The sequence below is a fragment of the Serpula lacrymans genome (genome assembly GCF_000218685.1).
Source record: "Serpula lacrymans var. lacrymans S7.9 unplaced genomic scaffold SERLAscaffold_4, whole genome shotgun sequence".
Classification (NCBI taxonomy): domain Eukaryota; kingdom Fungi; phylum Basidiomycota; class Agaricomycetes; order Boletales; family Serpulaceae; genus Serpula; species Serpula lacrymans.
The window spans coordinates 2291022-2308509 of record NW_006763293.1 but is presented as its reverse complement, the minus strand read 5'-3'; the positions used below and the strand labels follow the sequence as shown (position 1 = coordinate 2308509).

At 45.7% G+C, this 17488-nt stretch overlaps 9 protein-coding genes across 9 annotated transcripts; 4 read left to right on the top strand and 5 right to left on the bottom strand.

The window, feature by feature from the left end:
* Positions 1 to 544: 544 nt before the first annotated feature.
* SERLADRAFT_383475 (uncharacterized protein) lies at positions 545 to 1647 on the bottom strand (the record flags this gene model as incomplete). Its single annotated transcript, XM_007315880.1, has 5 exons — positions 545 to 688; positions 742 to 981; positions 1035 to 1238; positions 1298 to 1432; positions 1485 to 1647. Coding segments are annotated over 5 exons (733 nt in total), but the record flags the coding sequence as incomplete, so codon positions are not given.
* Positions 1648 to 2664: 1017 nt separating this feature from the next.
* Positions 2665 to 3077, top strand: SERLADRAFT_461980 (uncharacterized protein; the record flags this gene model as incomplete). Its single annotated transcript, XM_007315879.1, has 1 exon — positions 2665 to 3077. The coding sequence occupies one exon, from the start codon at positions 2716 to 2718 to the stop codon at positions 3004 to 3006; it is 291 nt and encodes a 96-aa protein (XP_007315941.1).
* Positions 3078 to 3230: 153 nt separating this feature from the next.
* SERLADRAFT_414092 (uncharacterized protein) lies at positions 3231 to 7460 on the bottom strand (the record flags this gene model as incomplete). The annotated part of the gene is made up of 23 exons (XM_007315878.1): positions 3231 to 3423; positions 3477 to 3579; positions 3653 to 3831; positions 3886 to 4044; positions 4098 to 4286; positions 4335 to 4544; positions 4603 to 4674; positions 4722 to 4789; positions 4839 to 4884; positions 4938 to 5087; positions 5188 to 5326; positions 5380 to 5530; positions 5582 to 5672; positions 5737 to 5891; positions 5945 to 6058; positions 6114 to 6219; positions 6259 to 6399; positions 6455 to 6670; positions 6728 to 6908; positions 6966 to 7027; positions 7087 to 7159; positions 7210 to 7247; positions 7272 to 7460. The coding sequence occupies 23 exons, from the start codon at positions 7458 to 7460 to the stop codon at positions 3256 to 3258; spliced, it is 3000 nt and encodes a 999-aa protein (XP_007315940.1).
* Positions 7461 to 7716: 256 nt separating this feature from the next.
* Positions 7717 to 8994, top strand: SERLADRAFT_406798 (uncharacterized protein; the record flags this gene model as incomplete). Its single annotated transcript, XM_007315877.1, has 4 exons — positions 7717 to 7791; positions 7857 to 7941; positions 7969 to 8076; positions 8141 to 8994. The coding sequence occupies 4 exons, from the start codon at positions 7717 to 7719 to the stop codon at positions 8992 to 8994; spliced, it is 1122 nt and encodes a 373-aa protein (XP_007315939.1).
* Positions 8995 to 9593: 599 nt separating this feature from the next.
* Positions 9594 to 10665, top strand: SERLADRAFT_461975 (uncharacterized protein; the record flags this gene model as incomplete). Its single annotated transcript, XM_007315876.1, has 2 exons — positions 9594 to 10171; positions 10244 to 10665. The coding sequence occupies 2 exons, from the start codon at positions 9635 to 9637 to the stop codon at positions 10526 to 10528; spliced, it is 822 nt and encodes a 273-aa protein (XP_007315938.1).
* Positions 10666 to 11080: 415 nt separating this feature from the next.
* SERLADRAFT_383465 (uncharacterized protein) lies at positions 11081 to 11728 on the bottom strand (the record flags this gene model as incomplete). The annotated part of the gene is made up of 5 exons (XM_007315875.1): positions 11081 to 11101; positions 11157 to 11273; positions 11332 to 11517; positions 11585 to 11647; positions 11705 to 11728. 2 exons carry the CDS (start codon positions 11481 to 11483, stop codon positions 11237 to 11239), a joined length of 189 nt encoding a protein of 62 aa, XP_007315937.1.
* A 42-nt stretch (positions 11729 to 11770) lies between these two features.
* Positions 11771 to 14633, bottom strand: SERLADRAFT_461973 (uncharacterized protein; the record flags this gene model as incomplete). Its single annotated transcript, XM_007315874.1, has 12 exons — positions 11771 to 11835; positions 11887 to 12062; positions 12121 to 12723; positions 12785 to 12975; positions 13032 to 13335; positions 13401 to 13455; positions 13515 to 13592; positions 13643 to 13807; positions 13855 to 13938; positions 13991 to 14118; positions 14180 to 14294; positions 14344 to 14633. 10 exons carry the CDS (start codon positions 14575 to 14577, stop codon positions 12458 to 12460), a joined length of 1620 nt encoding a protein of 539 aa, XP_007315936.1.
* Positions 14634 to 14992: 359 nt separating this feature from the next.
* On the top strand, positions 14993 to 15390 carry SERLADRAFT_338535 (uncharacterized protein; the record flags this gene model as incomplete). The annotated part of the gene is made up of 2 exons (XM_007315873.1): positions 14993 to 15116; positions 15176 to 15390. Coding segments are annotated over 2 exons (339 nt in total), but the record flags the coding sequence as incomplete, so codon positions are not given.
* On the bottom strand, positions 15384 to 17472 carry SERLADRAFT_461968 (uncharacterized protein; the record flags this gene model as incomplete). Its single annotated transcript, XM_007315872.1, has 6 exons — positions 15384 to 15779; positions 15837 to 16533; positions 16589 to 16706; positions 16762 to 16981; positions 17045 to 17192; positions 17241 to 17472. 5 exons carry the CDS (start codon positions 17448 to 17450, stop codon positions 15919 to 15921), a joined length of 1311 nt encoding a protein of 436 aa, XP_007315934.1.
* Between the last annotated feature and the right edge of the window lie 16 nt (positions 17473 to 17488).

Sequence of the window (17488 nt, the reverse complement as noted above, 5' to 3'; positions counted from 1 at the left end):
CCGTTTCCGTGAGACGAATCATTGTGAGTAGAGGAGTGGTAGGTGGGATGGGTTCTAGAATCGAAGATATGAAAGCCTTGACGGTTATCTCAGTGGTGAACTGGTACTGTCGAGACGTGATCAGAGGACATACCTGACAATATGTCATGACTGGGTCCAAGATCTGCTTCCATATTGCATCGAAGGCTGCACGTTCCACCTTTGCCGTTGCATTTGGACGCAATGTACTCCTGCTATTAGGACCAGGAGTATTCTCACCAGTGATTCTTTGTGAACCTAGTTCAGACCCCACAACAAATTTCTGGTCATCAAACCCAACCTGATCAGGGGATAAGAGCGCAGCAGGAGAAAACAAGGCGCTGTTTGTTTCCTTTGTAGGTAATGACGAAAGAGGCTCCGAAGGGAAGAATGTTTTGATGAAAGAATACTCAGCGGTGGCATTATCCATCAAGACTAGAAAGAGTGACCTGAATACGGCCTCGATTGGTTCTTTCTGTATTCTAGACTCAATGAATTTGAAACAGGGTTAGTGTAGTGTACTCACGTGAGCCTTATCGTCGGCCATGTAGGCAAGGATAACGCTAGGTCCGTCTATCTTTGCATACCCAAGGCGTTCTGCATCCAACGGGGAGTCTTGCTTCTCACCAGCCCCTACGACTATGGTCTCAAGCCTCTCTGGGGTCCTGGCCTGATAGGAGGATTGAGAAGAATCTTGAGTGTATTGAAGTGATGTAGACCAACTTTTATCCATCCGAGACTACGGATGTACCGACGAAATCCCGTTTCATAGTATGTGCGTGATGCACCTATGTAGGCCCTTTGTACTTCCTGGGCTACACTGACTGCTTGACGTTGTAGAAAGGCGAATAAAGGTCTGTACTTCAAGAATATCGATGTTTGGATGACTTGCATATTCGCCGACATATTGGTGCGGACTGGTTGCAGTAGTGCCAAGAAAAAACTACGCAGTTTAGTTGCTGCCTTGTAAATCGCGTCAGCTTGTAAAATTTGAATCAATAGAATTTGAATGATACCACTATGCGTAAACCCTCGGCAACTTCTGCGAGGTCTCTAGCAGCCTTAACACGAGAACGAGCCTTCAGAGCGTCTAACCGTCTTTCAAAGTCGTCAATGGCTGGTATCCAAGGTTCGCCGACGTCAGTGTCTAGTATTAAAGTCGCCAGGGATGGAGGGATGGTCATGTCTGAGAGAAGGTTGGACAAAGGTTTCTCAATCCTCTGTGGACATAAATGATGCAGTTCAGTGGAGGACGGAACCTAGTGCGTATATGACTTACCCTTCGACTCTTTAGTCTATTTTCAATATCCTTACTTCTGTCCTGGAGTTCGGAAATTTGACCCGAGACTGACGACAAATCCTTCTGAAATGTTGAAAGGAACGTTTCTAAAGAATCTAGCAGGCTAACGCTAGTCTGCGGAGCATAAACACCTCGCAAACTATAGAGGGACATGGTGGGCACTTACTTGTACTTGGTCGTGAAGTTCCACATATTCCTTTGCTCGAACGCGAACTTGCGACATATGCAAATTTCTCAACGGAATGATAACGGTGTATGGTATCTGAAGCGAGACAAAGAACGTATGTAATTACCAGTGAACTTGAGTGAACTGCTAACAGACTTGCAGTGACGCGAGGGTGGCTGAGGCGACCTTCCCTAAGATCTGCTTGCTGACCTGGATTCGGTAACTCGTTCTCGCGCGATTATAGCTTGATACACTTTCGAGTGACTTTTGACGTGTAAACGCTACTCAATTCTAAGTGGTCTTACAGATGGAAATTTCGCTCACATAAAAACCCATCTGTAAGACCTAGAAGAATCTTGAAAGTGCTGTCAATAGTTTGCTTTTGGTCGTCCTTATCAAGACATCAGGATGGTACCTCGTTCCATTCGAATTCCAGTTCACTTTCGAACAGTCAGCCGCCCCCATTGACATATTGGACATTGGTACAGATCTATAGCTGCGATTCATCTTATCGTGTGCGCATTCGTGTTCTGCTTGTTGCTCTATGTCGATCAGCTTCAGGATAATACGCAAACTGTGGATGGGTATGTCACACTTCCCCATCGTGTGTTTGAATCCTTTAATCTCGTTTCTTCATTAAGCACTGGTCGCTATCATCTCCTTAATATGCATTGGGCTATCTCTTCACCTGTATACGCTTCATATATATGAAGCCAGTGTCCTAGGTGTTCTGGTAGGTATACCGGGCGTTGCCTTCATCGGTGCCCTATGGACGTACGTGTAGCTCAAGTCCGTCCAAATACTTTATTTGATCCACTGATTTGAAGCATATTGCGCAAGGCATTATTCAGCCCACAAATCGTGGCCGTAGAAGTTACCTGGGTATTCGGTCTTCTCCCATTTGAGATCCGTAAGGAACCAGCCCTTGTTTTAGTCCTCTGACACATGACATCTCTTCTACAGTCCTTGGACTGTTCTCTATGGACTTCGAAGGTGCGATACCCACTACGGTACATCTTGAATACCTGTTCCTCGAATGCTTTGTTTGGGCTCACTTTGCTCTTGGTATGTCGCTATTTCTTTCTGGTTCCACTTGACTGCAGCTATACTAGTCGTTGTATATGCAACTACTCTCGTCGTCTTGGCTTTAATCACTCAGTTGTTGTACGATCACAATATTTGGTCCCGTGACATAGACTCTAGCCCCTCGCCATTTCCCTTTCCTGTTATAATGGCCCATGCCTTCCCTTTCATGGCTCAGCGTATTCTAGGGCCTGAAGCAAGTGCTGATGCTGAATCATCGCCTCAATTATGTCTACCTGGGTGTACTTGCCATCGTAAGCTCCATTCTCAATCGTCCGACGAGACTACAATGGCAAGAGAATTCAGCAACATCCCCAGCCTCGAGAGCAGATCGAGTCAAGCCGGTAGCACTCGATCCACGGTGCCCATACGTATCCCAACGTCCATGGAAAGGCGCCAAACCATAGCGGTTACCCTCCGACGTTCATCGCAACCTTGATCGATATATTTTTGTAAATCATTGCTTGATTTTTTATTTGTCACAAGTTTGTACCCTATCATGTCCCTATCACAAAGACGAAAACAATTTAGCAGAGCATTGCGGTGTGTAAAGAAAAGCAGCGACATTCGACATTTCGACATTAAATTCAATGTGGATGTAAAGTAAAAATCATATTATATAGAAAGGGTTCCTCGATTCCTTGAACCAGAACAGTCATACGTCGATGATTTGTGATATTATACCCCGTCATGCTGCGAGCTCTTCCTGGATCTGCTCTAGCACCAAGGGATCCGCTTTGTCGAGATATTGGCTCTTGAACACATGGGAGCCCCCACATGCAACTTCTGCCTCTTGCAAACGAGCGGAAACAAATGAGGTAAGCTGGACTGTTCGAACTGGATCATTGTCATGGAGCTATGAATATGTCATTACTAAGGCGAAGCAGCATATGAAGCACAACTACATACCAGTTTTCGACGTTCGAACTCCGGCGTTCCTTCTGACCCGTGCCAGTAAGAGGCGGGCACTTCGTCCTGATCCCAATGCAGACTCAGAGGCGAACTCATGGGGCTATTATGGTCGAGACGGGGGATAGGCTCGTGAGCTACCATATTCATTAAGACAAGTTTAGATCATCACCAACCTACTACCACGTTCTTGAGCGAACATTAGAGTCTCTTTCATTTCGCCAAAGACGTCAAGAAAGATGTTGAAGATTTCAGTAGGCAAGCGAGCAAGGGCCTCAGGGCAACCGGTAGATACAAAGGATGAAATACCCAGTGTAGTTAGCTTCCGGAACCTTGGCTCAGACATATTGTCGAACTGTGTCAATGAGAGGTTAGATCAGTGTGCTCCAACGTGACTTATGTTATCTACCCGAGCCCACCACTCATCTAGGATCCCCTCATAAACTTTGGAGGCCGTAGTTTTTTGAGATTCGGCTGCCGCGGATGCAAGCTGAAGGAAAATCTGGCGATCGGTTAATGCAATGCGTGCGATTAGATGTATGCACTCTGTCCTGATCGCGGTGTTCGACTTTTCGGAACATATATCAGCTCCAAACGATACACTGAAGGTATGAATCTTACTTCAGGGTCGTTGATAGTAACTAGCACTTGGGCAAAGAGTCCCGAAACATGCATGGGAGCTCCCCAGAGAGATGGCGGGGCAAGTTGCATAAGAAAGTTAAGAGACGCATATATTTCTTTGAGATTTGTCGAGATTGCTTTCCCAGTGAGAGCGCTGACGTATGCATTAAACAGATCGAGCGGGGAGTTCTGTACTACGGTTAGTCGTGAAGCACCAACCCTCGAATTCGGCCATACCTGCAGGATGAACGTTGCGTCTAGGAAGAGGTATGATTCAACTATCCATATGATTCTACCCAGCAAGTCAAGATTCTCGGCAAGCAATGACGTGGCCAAAGGGAACAGGTCGATAAGAGCAGGTTGACCATTCGAATTGTGAATCGTTGTAGCATTCCTGAGCGCAGTCTCCCACAGGATGAGAGTATCTTCGTCAATGTGAACCACAGACTTATCAAAAGAGATCAACAAGCCTGAGATGAGGTCATGGGACAAAACCAATGCTCACACCAGGGGAAAGACCTTCTCGAATCAACGGGACAAATAGTGGGCTCAGTGATCCAGACTGTTCCCTGGTAGACTACCTTATGGTGAGGAAGATGCCTACAGATACTAAGTATCGCATACCTCAATGAGTTTTGTGACCGTATCTAGCAAAGATGCCTTAAATAGCCAGTCGGTTTCAAAGGAAGTCCCTTGTTTGACCGTAAGATCAGATTTAGCAAATCAAAGGGGTGAACTCACAAAGTGGTGGTATTGACTGCGCTATCATTTGTGAAAGAGGTATGATCTACGGTTGTAAATTCTAGGGTGAACCATGAAATAGGACTTAAGAAGGCTTACTCTGATACCTGCACGTTCAATTATCGCATTGAGACTTCTCACGATACGTCGTTTACTTTCTAGTGTATCTGCTTCACCGATTATTTGAACGAGTTCGGTTACCGCCGCGGGCAAGAAGGGCGCAAACACGTCGATGTCAAAGCTAATAGTCTACATAACAAAGATCATGATTAGTCATGCTCGTAAGAAGGTAATCATAATTACGAACGTCTACACATTCGCGCAATGCGCCTGCAGCAGTGAGCCTTACTACAGCATCTGACCCAGGACCGCGATCACGAAGAAGGTGGACCAGGACTTCCCAGATATTGGGATCATTGGCAGGAGAACACATGTCGCCGATCCATTTTCCAATAAGCCATGCTATGCGACGCTTTACGATAGGAAAACTAGCGACAACTTGAAAAAAGATAGACAACACCAAATTTATTAAACTACGTACTTAGAGTTTGTTTCCCGAGCCTCTGTAATAAGATTTTGCTGCAGCCACTGTTGGAATGGAATGACTTCTTGTAGATGAGGAGCACAACGGCCGATAGCACAGTAGAGGGCTTCCTTCTGTATAACACTCGGTAAATCGACGGCTGGTTGTGCTAGATAGGGGTTTTCAATAGAGTCCACTATTATGAATGATAAATACTAACATATAGTTTGTGAAAAAGTGGTCTGAAGTAGTGGGATGACATAGTCCTTATATTGAGAACATAGAGTCATGAGAACACGTTCCCCACAAGGCTACCGAGAGCGAAATTCCTTTATTAGACAAATAAGACGTTAGATAGATGAGACCATTACGTACACGTAACTCAAACTCCCATTGCTCGTTCTCTTTATCTTCTATGTTGACCCACTCTTCAGGATCAGCCATCCATCCCTCCAGATCTGAAGGTTTGAGAGGAATGAAACGGGACACGAGTAATCGGACAGCATCTTCTACAAATTGCTGAGAGAGTGCTATGACACGTCGTCAGCACTACGAAAGATCTTAGGTATTTTTAGAGCTTCACTGTTCTCGTTCGTAGTCTTCTTCTTTCGTTGAGGTGTCCATTGTGCCAGATTTTCTTTGAAAAGGACCATTGCTTGAACCAGGAAGCGCAGGGGGAAGATAGCATTGTTCGAGTCTGTTGAATGATCCATTAGTTGGACTTTAAACGTATCCCACGTAGTGATATTCACCTTCGATAAACTCCGAAGGAGCATCCGTGGCCTGAACCACCTTACTCCAATAATACAAGACCAAATCATCGCACATCGGGAGCTCAACGAACTTGGGTGTGACAAGCTGTTGCAGCCTTCGAAAGAACTTGCCAAAAACACGCACGTGTCGAGTCAACTGATCGATAGCTTTGGATGCAGTAGGCCCTGGTGAAGTAGATGAGGAACGGATTGTCATAAGAAGATTGATGCGTAGTTCCGTAAGTGCCTGTAATTGCATGACAGAGCCTTGAAACATTTGGAGGAACTAACATTGATAAGTTCATGAGCAACATAAATGTCAAACAAGTCTAAAGATATACCCATGGTTGCAGAGATAAAAACTCGTTTTTTCCAGGCATGTCATTTCGGTGCCAAATCCAAGTCGCCATGCGGAAGAGGCACTTATAGACTAGATGACCTAGGATAAGATCATCGACAGTACGTTGCTCGTCGAGAGCAGAGGGGGTTAAAGAGGAAAATGTCGAGGATATTTTACTGTAGTATTCGTAAAGGATGCCATGGAGATAGTTAACAAGCTATATCATATTATAAATGAGTACGTGGTGTAAGGACCGAGACAAATGTAATCTTACATTGCCCATAACCTGGACCCCTTGCAGTAGTCTTGCGTTCCACAACCCCTTGATCAACGTGTTCAAGAGCTGGAAACACCTCCGTAACACGAGCGTTGGCAGAGGTTCGACGTTAGTTGTCGCATAGCGTAATTGGAGGTTAGTATTGACAATTTGCATGATATCTGTTAGTAGAGAACTCCTGCGATTGTGTTTGAGTGATACACGTGCAAAGACCTTTGCCCCATTAAACACTGACCAACTCTTTGGGAAGTCCTTTCGTGCGATCCCCGATACGATAACTTCGTTACATTCTGCAATCTAGTTCCAGGCCACCAAAGGAAATGAGCAAATCATGCATCCATAATCTCATGACATACCGTGTCATCTGGTTCATCCAAGAAAGTAAAGCAACGAACACGGATTCGAATGCGATGTTCCTCTGACAAAAGTCTGTTCGATTGTCAGAACAAAGCAGGGAACGCGAGGCGAAAAGCACGCACTTTCTTGACCTCCAGTGGTCCAGAGCAGCGTTCTTAAACTGTATTATGCTTTGTTGACGCACATGCAATGGCACGGACTTTTCAGCAGCTATTTCATGCAGCAAATCATAAGTACCAAATCGGTCTAGAAGTTCCTTTAAACGTTTGCTGGAAGCTTGGACTTGGGCTGGATTTTGCGAAGAGGCTCCAGATATAACATCATAAAGCTCTTCTTTTGAAACGCCTTCAGTTTCCATGTCCGTTCTTTGCATTGTGTCAAGGGTGAAGAGATCGATAGTAAAGCAAGGGTTTACGGTAGTAACCTACTTATACTACGCGCCGCGAGGCAAAGGACTGAAATAATTAGGGTGTAACAAGAACAAATAACGCGTTCAAGTTGCGGTCATCTTTGTTTTCTTTGTAGTCCTTTTAGTCTTTCAAGCTGTCGCTCACACGAGATAAATGTTTACACACAGCTATAAGTAATGATGAAGACTGAACGGCGTCGCAGAGCAAAAGAGGACGAGGATGTGGTGGAAGATTCCGAACCGGAGAGAGAAGAGCAAAGACAGCGAGAGAAAAGAGAGCGGAAAAGGAGAAAATGTATGTCTTCAGAGGCAATGGTTGCCACCTTTGAGAACAAAAGCAAGGAACCAATTACTGTACAGCTTGAATATCAGGAACAGATCGGTCAAAATCAGCATGCAGCCGCGAGGATCACGGGTACGACTTTTAAACTTGCTTATAGCCCCTGTGCGTTCGCTTATGACAACCATGTAGACATTATGGCCCCTGCTGAGGTGGAAATGTCTTGTCCTTGTGTTATGGACATGAACGCTGAGAGTGTGCAGTCTACTGTTGACGCTATCATGCTGGTCGATCATGCTGGTAGGCATCGATGTGCATTTGCTAGTTGAGCATTAACTGACCTCTCAATCGCAACTTCTGTCAGATGGAACCGACTGTGTAGAAAAGCCCCCAGCTAATTTAGGGCCATTCCAGTCCGAAAGTGCTGCTCTTCCGTTTCAAAAACCAATCAGGCGTTCGTTTCCTACTCCCCCCCCTATCGAATTCTTAGCGGCTTCTGACGACTCAGAAGATGAAGGAGGTAGCAACCGTTTAAAGCTCAATCGTTTTGCTTTCAAGGTGTCCCAATCCTCCATTCGCTCTGGCTCTTTTCCCAGGACAGGACACTCGCACCCTGGTTCATTGGTAACTGTTGGCTTGGCTCCATTGCCTAAAGCGAAGAAATCCCAATCCATGAGCCTTCACTTCGCAGAGAATTTCTCCAACGCTGAAATTGGTAGACTCAAGAAATGCATCAGCTGTGACGCTCGTTGGACTACTAGGAAAAGTGCAAATCAAAAAATGGCGCATATGCAATCATGTACGAAAAAGAACGCTCTTTCAGACACCACAGTTCGAGCTTTGATTCAGAAGGAGGTTGATGCTGCTTCAGACGATGATATCTCAAAAAAGGGGAAAGCCAAGGCCTCGGAACAGGACGATACTACCACGACCTATCTGGAAAAATTGGTAAACGGTGTATCTTCTAAGAAAGGTAGACGTCCGACTGTGCTGGAGACTGTGAAAACGCTTCCGGAGACCCGGGGTGATATACTTGCCAGAGCGCGTGCTGTTCTGGGGAACAGACAAGCAGAGCCCTTTGATGCAGAACCCAACACCACACAAGTATTTGGACAGAGTAAACTCGTTTCCAAAGTTCCACATCCTCTGGCTAGCATACACTCTACGCAAATTTTCGCGGAAAGCGCTCTCGGACACAAGCAGACACTTCAAGGCTGAGCCTCGCCCTCATATTTCTCCAGCTGAAATTCATTTTGCAGTTGATCGCTTTGAATTTTCCCCCCTCTCGCTAGTGATAGCTACGGCTTCTAAGTTATTAAACCTCACTGTTTATGGATACGACTGCATGACTGCATGATCATATTTTGTAGCATTATAATTATTTCCCGTGGTATGCACCTTAGAAACCTTTCCATCGTCTCACCCACTGACAAGAATGCAATAGGACCCACCACAGCTACTATCATTATGGCACGAATGCGTCCGCAACGGCACACGGATAAATACAAATTATGCACACCGGCCTGAGAGATATCTGTATATTACATTGCTGCACTCGTAAGAAAGAATGCTTGTTGTACATTATGTCACTAGATCACACGACGAGTTCACCAAAAATTTTGTTTGTGAATTGGACTCGGTTTTTCGTATCGTACTTCCATCGTACTTGTTATATATTATCCTCTAGATAGGCTTGCAAGATGGGAACATAAGTAAATCAAGACTTCACGACTCCACTTGGATTGACAGTGCTCCTTTTTTGTAACGTTTTCATTCTTCGAGTTACGTAACACTCTTTGGAGCCTGCAGATAAGTGTACACTGGCACGTTCGAGAGGCCGGTTATCGTTACTCTCGCCATGTCAGAGCAACCCTCGCATCTGGGGGACGAAGTCACGCCGCTGCGTCGCTCGAAAGACTCTGACCATACTTCAAGCCCTCATTCTGAGCAGGAGCTCAAAAATTATATTTCGGAACCCACTAGCGAAAACAACGCACATGACAACGATTCAGATACGACAGGAACCAACTCGTCAGATGAATTTAACTGGGATGAAGACGATGAATTGACAGGGAATGGCAATCAAGCCAGTCCGAAAGCCAGAAGAGGCAGAGCCCTCTGGCTTGCCTTCATGAAACTGGCCAGACCTGTCCGGACGCTACTGGTGGGAGTATTGGGTGCAGGCATCCTCATTTCTCCTCTCTTGGTCGTCGAATTGAAGTATAAAGACGAAAGTTCCGTTCGCCCCCAGGTTCACGCATGGTCCCTCTGGTTGTCGATTACATGGGCAGCCGGTTGTGCTACATACCTCGTCGTCGACGCCATCCCCCGTCTAGCGATATCCCTCCTTGTTCTATACGGCGCACAAGTAGAAAGTTTAAAGACGCAGATCGAGGTATATATTTATAATCATTGCATACGAATCTTTTACTCTTACTTACTTCCCCCCTCCCCCCCTACTGTGTAGCTCGCACTCGCAGTCTCTGGATGGGTCAAACTTGCACTGGATATATCTTGGGCTTGGATAGCGCTGTCCGCTATAAGAGCATTTTACAAACCCCCAGGTTCATATTGGGTTATCATCAATCGTGTTATGCAGGTACTGTCGTATTATCCAACCTACCATGGAGTTACTGCAACCGCACTTGTAGGCTCTTTTTACAGCAGGTATAATACTTCTCGCAGAAAAGCTGTTCCTACATTTCGTCGCCATCAGCTTCCATCAGAAAGCATTGGCAGACCGCTTGGCTGAGAACCGCCTGGGATTGAAAACCTTGGACCGTCTTTCAAATGCTCAGCCAACGCCCGCAAAAAAAGGTTCTTACGCTAAGAAAGGTCACAAAAGTGCCCTCAGTTCTTTTGGAACTTCTCTTGACCTTCATGGAGTGCAACGTCGACGATCCCATCACGATGAAGGGCAAGATGGCCAGAGCAGCGCTGGAGGCTCACCCCTGATAGAAAAATCTGAAGCTCCCACAACTTCTACAATTCCTGTGCTTGGACGTTTGAAGAGTATTCGCGCTGGTCATGCGGAGAGGAAACGTAGGAGGCGCAAGGTCATGGCATCAATCATTGTCGATCAATTAGGTGGTGCTATCGGCCAGGTCGCTTTGAAGAACTCCAGGTTCCATCGAGATGGAGATCTTGGTGGTTTACATTCCGCCAGGAGGCTGGCTATGAAGTTATTTAGCGTCCTTAGCGACGTTGATCCGCCAAGATCGCACCTCGTTGTAGAAGGTATGTTGTATACCTTAGTTAATTAAGAACAATCGTTTATTGGGATGGAGCAGATTTTTATCCCTATTTCCGAACAACCGCAGAAGCTGTGCGTGTTTTGAAACTCAAGACCAAACTTTTATCTAAATCTTGTAGCAACTCAGCATGCCGCATTCGCAATCTTTGACCAAGATGCAAACGGTGATATCAGTAAAAGAGAGATGAGAGAATCAGTTCAAAGGATTTATCGTGAGCGCAAGGCTTTGGTTACTAGCCTCAAAGTCAGTCATTCTGGGCGAAGTATGCCTTGCGGTTATGATACTAATAGCTTGCTTTCAGGACGTAGACTCAGTAGTGGCAAAGCTTGATGCGGTTCTTATTGCTATTGCTTTGTTAGGTATCCTCTTCGCTTGTCTGCTGATCTTCAACAAAAGTAATACCTTGGCATCTCTTGTTCCACTTGCGACAATCATCCTGGGATTTTCGTTCATTTTTGGTCACTCTGCGCAGACTCTATTTGAATCGGTATGTATAAATCGCTGCTCGTCCCTTAACGCAGCACTGATCATCCTTGCGTGTACACAATGCCTAGCTTATCTTCATATTCTCCACTCATGTGTTTGACGTTGGTGATCTAGTCATGATTGATGACCAGGTATCTAAATTAGGATTTTCATCAGCTATTGGATAGTGATTCCTGAACCCTTTATAGGCGTTGTATGTGCGCGAATTTGGACTATTTTCCACTACATTCCGACGAACAGATGGTCAAGAAATTATTGCACCAAATGCCATACTTGCTAGCACAAAGCTTGTCCACAATCTTCGACGAAGTAACTCGATGTGCGTATTTTCCACTAATCTTTGGTGATTATCCACTAACAAGGTTCAAAGGTGGGAAAGTACTACCTTGATGATTTCCTATAATACCTCTCTTGAGATTGTTGAACAACTCAAACAACGTATTCAGGCGTATATCGCACAGAACAGCCGTGAATGGTCCGGCTGTGGTGTATCCATCGACAAGATGGAATATCAAAATGCGATTCATCTCACTATCTCCGTGGAACGTTCGTACAGCGTCACACTAGTTTGTTTAACACCATCTCTCTGACATGGACTGTACAGATCGTCCTAACTGGCAAGACTGGGGTGGCCGCTGGGCTCGAAGGAACGCTTTTATGCGAAACCTGAAAACAATACTCGAAGAACTTGATGTTAGGTATACCAAGCCTGTACAACCAGTCTTGATGCCCAATCCTCCCACAAGCGGGTCCCGGTCTCACTAGAGATATCTGGGTGTGACCTCTCAGACGACAACCTCCTGGTCACAAATTGTGTGTACTGATCTAACACCTGTTGAAGGCGGCATGTATAAATACAAATATACATATGGAATATATATCCAACATCTAACCTCTTCAGCAACTCTAATATGGATTCAAGTCATTAACGCAATGGAGTTCTAGAGAGCGACTGCAGATAAACCAGCTACTTCAATGATGCCACCGACAAGATGTAGACTACCAGTGACAAGGACATTGACCTCACGTTCGCCCGTAGGTGGTGAGGCAATGGTTCGCACTTTGTTGACGGCATGTTCAATGGATGGTAGGACGTGGATGGCATCTGTAGGGAATGATGGGACGAGAGCAGTCCATGCGTCTGCAAGTTCGTGCTGGGTTTTGAGATGGACCAATTCGGAAGTGGGCATTGCAAGGGAGGTCAAATCTAACGATATATATTCTTAGTGTACAGGATTCGCATCACTGACTGATGAATTTTGACGTACCACCTTTGAACCCACCATCCGCGTACGTGACGTTACTGCAGAAGATGACATGGTCGAACAACTCTTCGGTAGTTTCTTTAACACCATGTAGCTGGAGCTGCGCTCTCGCCTTCGTGATTATAGAACCCAGGAATGATGTGCCTGATCTTCCGTTTGTACAATTGAAGATCAAGACCCGCGGTGGGCGACTTCTGTTCGCCAAGGCATAGTCACTACATGAATCATATGGACACAAAAGGTAACACACATATCTGAGGGGTTGGGTACCGGTGCGATTCCAACACCAGGACTTATGAACCACTGCACACAACAATCGAGACTCTCGACGGTATGTGCTCCATCAAGGAACCATGTAGTGTTTGAATATTGGGGGTCGGGAACTGTCTGACAGCGACCAGGCCATTTGGTGTTCTCGAGACCTGGAATAAACTCCTTGGGGAGTTTATTGTCTGTTTCTGCGTAGGACGGTAAGGCGCCCCGCGAACTTAGGAATATGCGCGCCATAGAGACAGCAAGTGCAGCGTTTTGCACCTGGTGTTCACCTGCCAAACCTGTATCCCATGAAGGCGACTATATATTAGTAATATCAGAGAAACGAATAAACAAGGGAACGTGCCCAATTTGATGGAGGAAAGTCCGGGAATAAATGGTACTATAGTGAACTCGGAGGCCTGTATAGCTAACATTAGTAAAGGTATCACTGATGGAGCTAGGTGCTTAGGACACCCACTTTGAGCTCTTCCGCTCGAGCTTGCAACACCTTCATCCCCTCCTCGGGCTGATTTACTGTCAAAGCAGGCACCCCTTCCTGCAAGCATAATCAGTATGATGTGCAACATACAAGATTTTTCCACTCGCCTTATATATGCCGCCCTTCTGCCAGGCAATCTCTGATATTGTCTTTCCGAGGACAGACGTGTGATCTAATCCTAAGGCGGTCACTCCGGCAACAATAGGTTTTGGTACTATATTCGTGCTGTCAGAGGCACCTCCAATGCCAACTTCTAATATTGTAGCGTCAACCTGTGGATCGTCAACAAGAAACAGTGCGTGATAAAGAGTATACTTACCTTTAACGTCAAGAACGCATGATATGCTAAGAGAGTAAGATAGCGGAAATAGTTGGGCATAGGTGGTGTAGCAGGGTCCTCTCTCTGAGATTGGCGTTTGAAACAAGCTTTGGAGATGTGACGAAAGAGAACAGACCACATCGTTTGCCTTTAATCTGTCCCACACTTCAAAGAAAAACTTGGCAAAAACTTCCTCTGATATTGGTTTTCCATTGATGCGAATACGCTCACGAACTGCCACCAGATGTGGGGAGCTGTAGAGCCCTGAAAATTTCCGTAGGTGTGGTGTTCTGTGTTCTGTATTCTTTCTAGGACATCTACATACCTACATTCCAATCTGGTTTGGCATGTCGCAAGATAGAGTCTGTAAAAGCACTAGTTGATCCTTTCCCCTTTGTTCCCGTTATATGAATGACATTAAGCCTGTTCAAGCCTTGAGTCTATTTTGTGGGGTTGAGAATCGTGAACGGACAGATGAGAATGACATACGGTATATCCAATTCTCCCCAGATATTCTATCGTTTCTGGTATGGCATTCGGATTTAGACGTGCTCCAGCAGCTCTAACGGCTTCAAGGGTGGCGGCATTGGATTGAAGGGTGTTTAGGTGTTCTATGGCGTCCTTATAGGACCGCGTGGACATTTTTCTGGAGGTGAAAGAGAAACGGTGATTATTTACAGATAAAGATCGGAAACGAAAAGGTAACGAGAAGGCGATGCGCATCAGCAATCCAAGAAACAGGCTGAAAAGGCAGTCATGGGTAAAAAGCAAGCTAATCCAGAACAGAAATTGACTCGTCAACTGCAAAATTAGTCTTGTCCCGATAGCAGGCACGTGATACATATTCGACGCGTGATAACGTAAATCACTCCTCTGGTTCAAACCTCATCAATAAATGTTTCACTCGATACTCTAACATGGATAAGTGGGTGACAATCACAAAACCGTCCTCCATCGGACGTGCAACCAACATCAACAAAGACAATAACAAGGCTAAGAACAAGTACAGCCCCTATAAGTTCAAGTCATCTGGGAAAATCACCTCAGAAAATTCAAAGAATAAGGATGCTGTCGAAAGGTTTTATTATCCCCATCATAATGTCCCCATGCCACTGAAACGGATTGCATCCAATCTAGAATACTCGCGCCTCTTATTAAAGATGGTAACAAGCCTTCTTCATCTGCAATCACAAAGCAGCTTTTGAAGACCCTCCCCGACGAATCCAATCCAATAACGAACTCCGATATATACGAGCGTTCAGGTATATTTTCTTTTTCCTCAATTTGCGTAGTGTTAATAGCAAGGGAATACACACGCTAGATCACGTTGTATCTGCTGCCACCGGTCACCAGCGCTCTGAAATGCGAAGTAGTCATCGCCAAGAGTACTTTGAATATCGCACCAAGAAACTAGCGGAGCAAAAATCTCTCAAGGCAGACAATCAAGTTTTGTGTGATGTGCGCGTGTATATCGACGGCTTCCTGCAAGATACCACCGACATAGAGCTGAAGCGTGTGATTTCCCTCGCTGGAGGCATTGCGCTGTTTGTTCTTCATTTTTTGTGCGTCAGCCGTCTGGTTTCTTACCACCTTTAAAGAAACACACCAACTGGCGCGACACATATAATCACTTCTCAACAACTAAGTGGATCCAAGACACACAAGCTTCTAAATACCAAGTCCAGAAAATCTGTACGCGTTGTTAGGCCAGAGTGGATAACAGACAGTATCAGTGCTGGTAAAAGACAGCGAGAAGCCGATTACGCGGTCATCAAGTTGACGAGCACAAGAAATATTGTGGACATGTTCAAAGCTGACAGGTTCAGCCCAACCCCACTGTAGATAGTTGTGGTGCAATTTCGGCAGCTTCGTGTATTCCATACAGCGAATTGTATCCATAGCAGAATTTCAGTTTGTATAGGATGCTTTATTGGATGATGGTAAACCTGAGTAAGGTGTAACTGTTGATCAGGAATACCTACAAAATCGGACAAGGCGTGGCTTCAATACCTCATGTGATCTCCCAACACATGATGCATGGTGCTCTCATCACAGCGTAATTTATCACTCTGAGAATGATCCACTGTAACTACCCATGCTTCCTGAAATATCTGTGGATCCCAGCTCGCTGCTAAATTCATAGTCATCGTCACTCCCCTCCGAACCAGAATCTCTCGAAGATATCGATACCTCAGCCTCCCATCGGTCGGCACCTCGTACGTTCTCTGCACATCGCAAGCACTCCCATCCTAAATCATCTAAACCTTCATCTGCTGTACGTATCATCCGTTCGGCGATACAGTGGTAGCAGTATATGTGTCCACAAGACGTGATGTATGGCGTATATATTGGGTACGGCGGCACCTCGTCTTCAGCAGCTGCCTGTGATGTTGAAGATGAATCGCTAGTATTAGAGAATGGAGATGCCGTGGTGAGGGACGTGAGGGCATTGGCAGAATCCGACAAATTCAGATTGAACGAGGCATTCTCTGCGCATATTGCACATTGGTCATTGGAGAGTGTCCAGTATTTACCGCGTTTCTGCGGTTTCTCTCTGGCGAGGCTTGTGGGAGAGAAGGAGGGAAGGAATCTCGATAAAGCCAATTTAGATGAAAGGCGGGAAAGGCGACGCTGTAAGGACCGTGCGCTAACAAGAGGCAGAAGAAAGAGAAGGAATTCCTGAGTATGATGCATCAGAACGGGGCAGGTGGGTGGAGTGTAATTAGAAGCTTACGGTAAAGGCGTGCCAAACCATCTGGCGGTTCATAAACTCATAGCTAACCTCGCGCTTCACCAGATTGCGACTGGGAACAAGCGCCAAACGCAATATTCTATCTGCTATTGTGCGATAACTGTCCCAAACGTGGTTAGAGACCATATTGATGGTCATATACACTAAAACCTTACCGTCCATCCCATAAAAACGCGACAAAGCTTGCTAGGGCGCACAACGCGTGAGTTGATTCAAGACGAGTCAAAAAATTCCAAGCTTTTCGCCTCCTATCGGACGAGGGAGTATCAGGCCAAGCGTGTGAGAGCGCATGAGCTCGTAAGCGATTGTGGAGATAAGGAATGATGATGGTCAGCGTGCCATGTATGAGAAGTAACCGACGAGGGAGTTTTTGGGCTGCAAGTTTTGCAATTTGCTCTCACTATGCAGGTGACGAGAATATATTATTTTAACACTCACAAGATGTATTTGAGGAACTAGGTGCAATATACTTGAGACCCTGGAGCTTGGCACCATAGCTTGCACCAGTGCTCCATATCGAAAGCTTGTACAGAGTCAATTGGATCAGGAGACTCAGTTCTGGTTCAAATCGAGCTTTAAGAGTAGCCTAAATCGACAATCAGATGTTAAACCTCCGTGTAGTTAAGGCACATACGTTGACGAGAACTAGTGCTTTGCTCAATGGCTCCTGGAGCAAATGGACGAGCTCTTGGTCAAGAAGTTCGGCATCAAGCTGACCAACTCGAATGATACGTGGGTCTGGCGATGTACTGGAACTCAATGACTCTCGTATAGATGCAAGTTTCGGTTGTGCGGTGTCCCAAGCCTGCTGCCAGACGCTTGTTGCCCCATTGCTGGCGGACATGGTGGTGGTGATTGAAGAATACTGTATAAACCACGTGA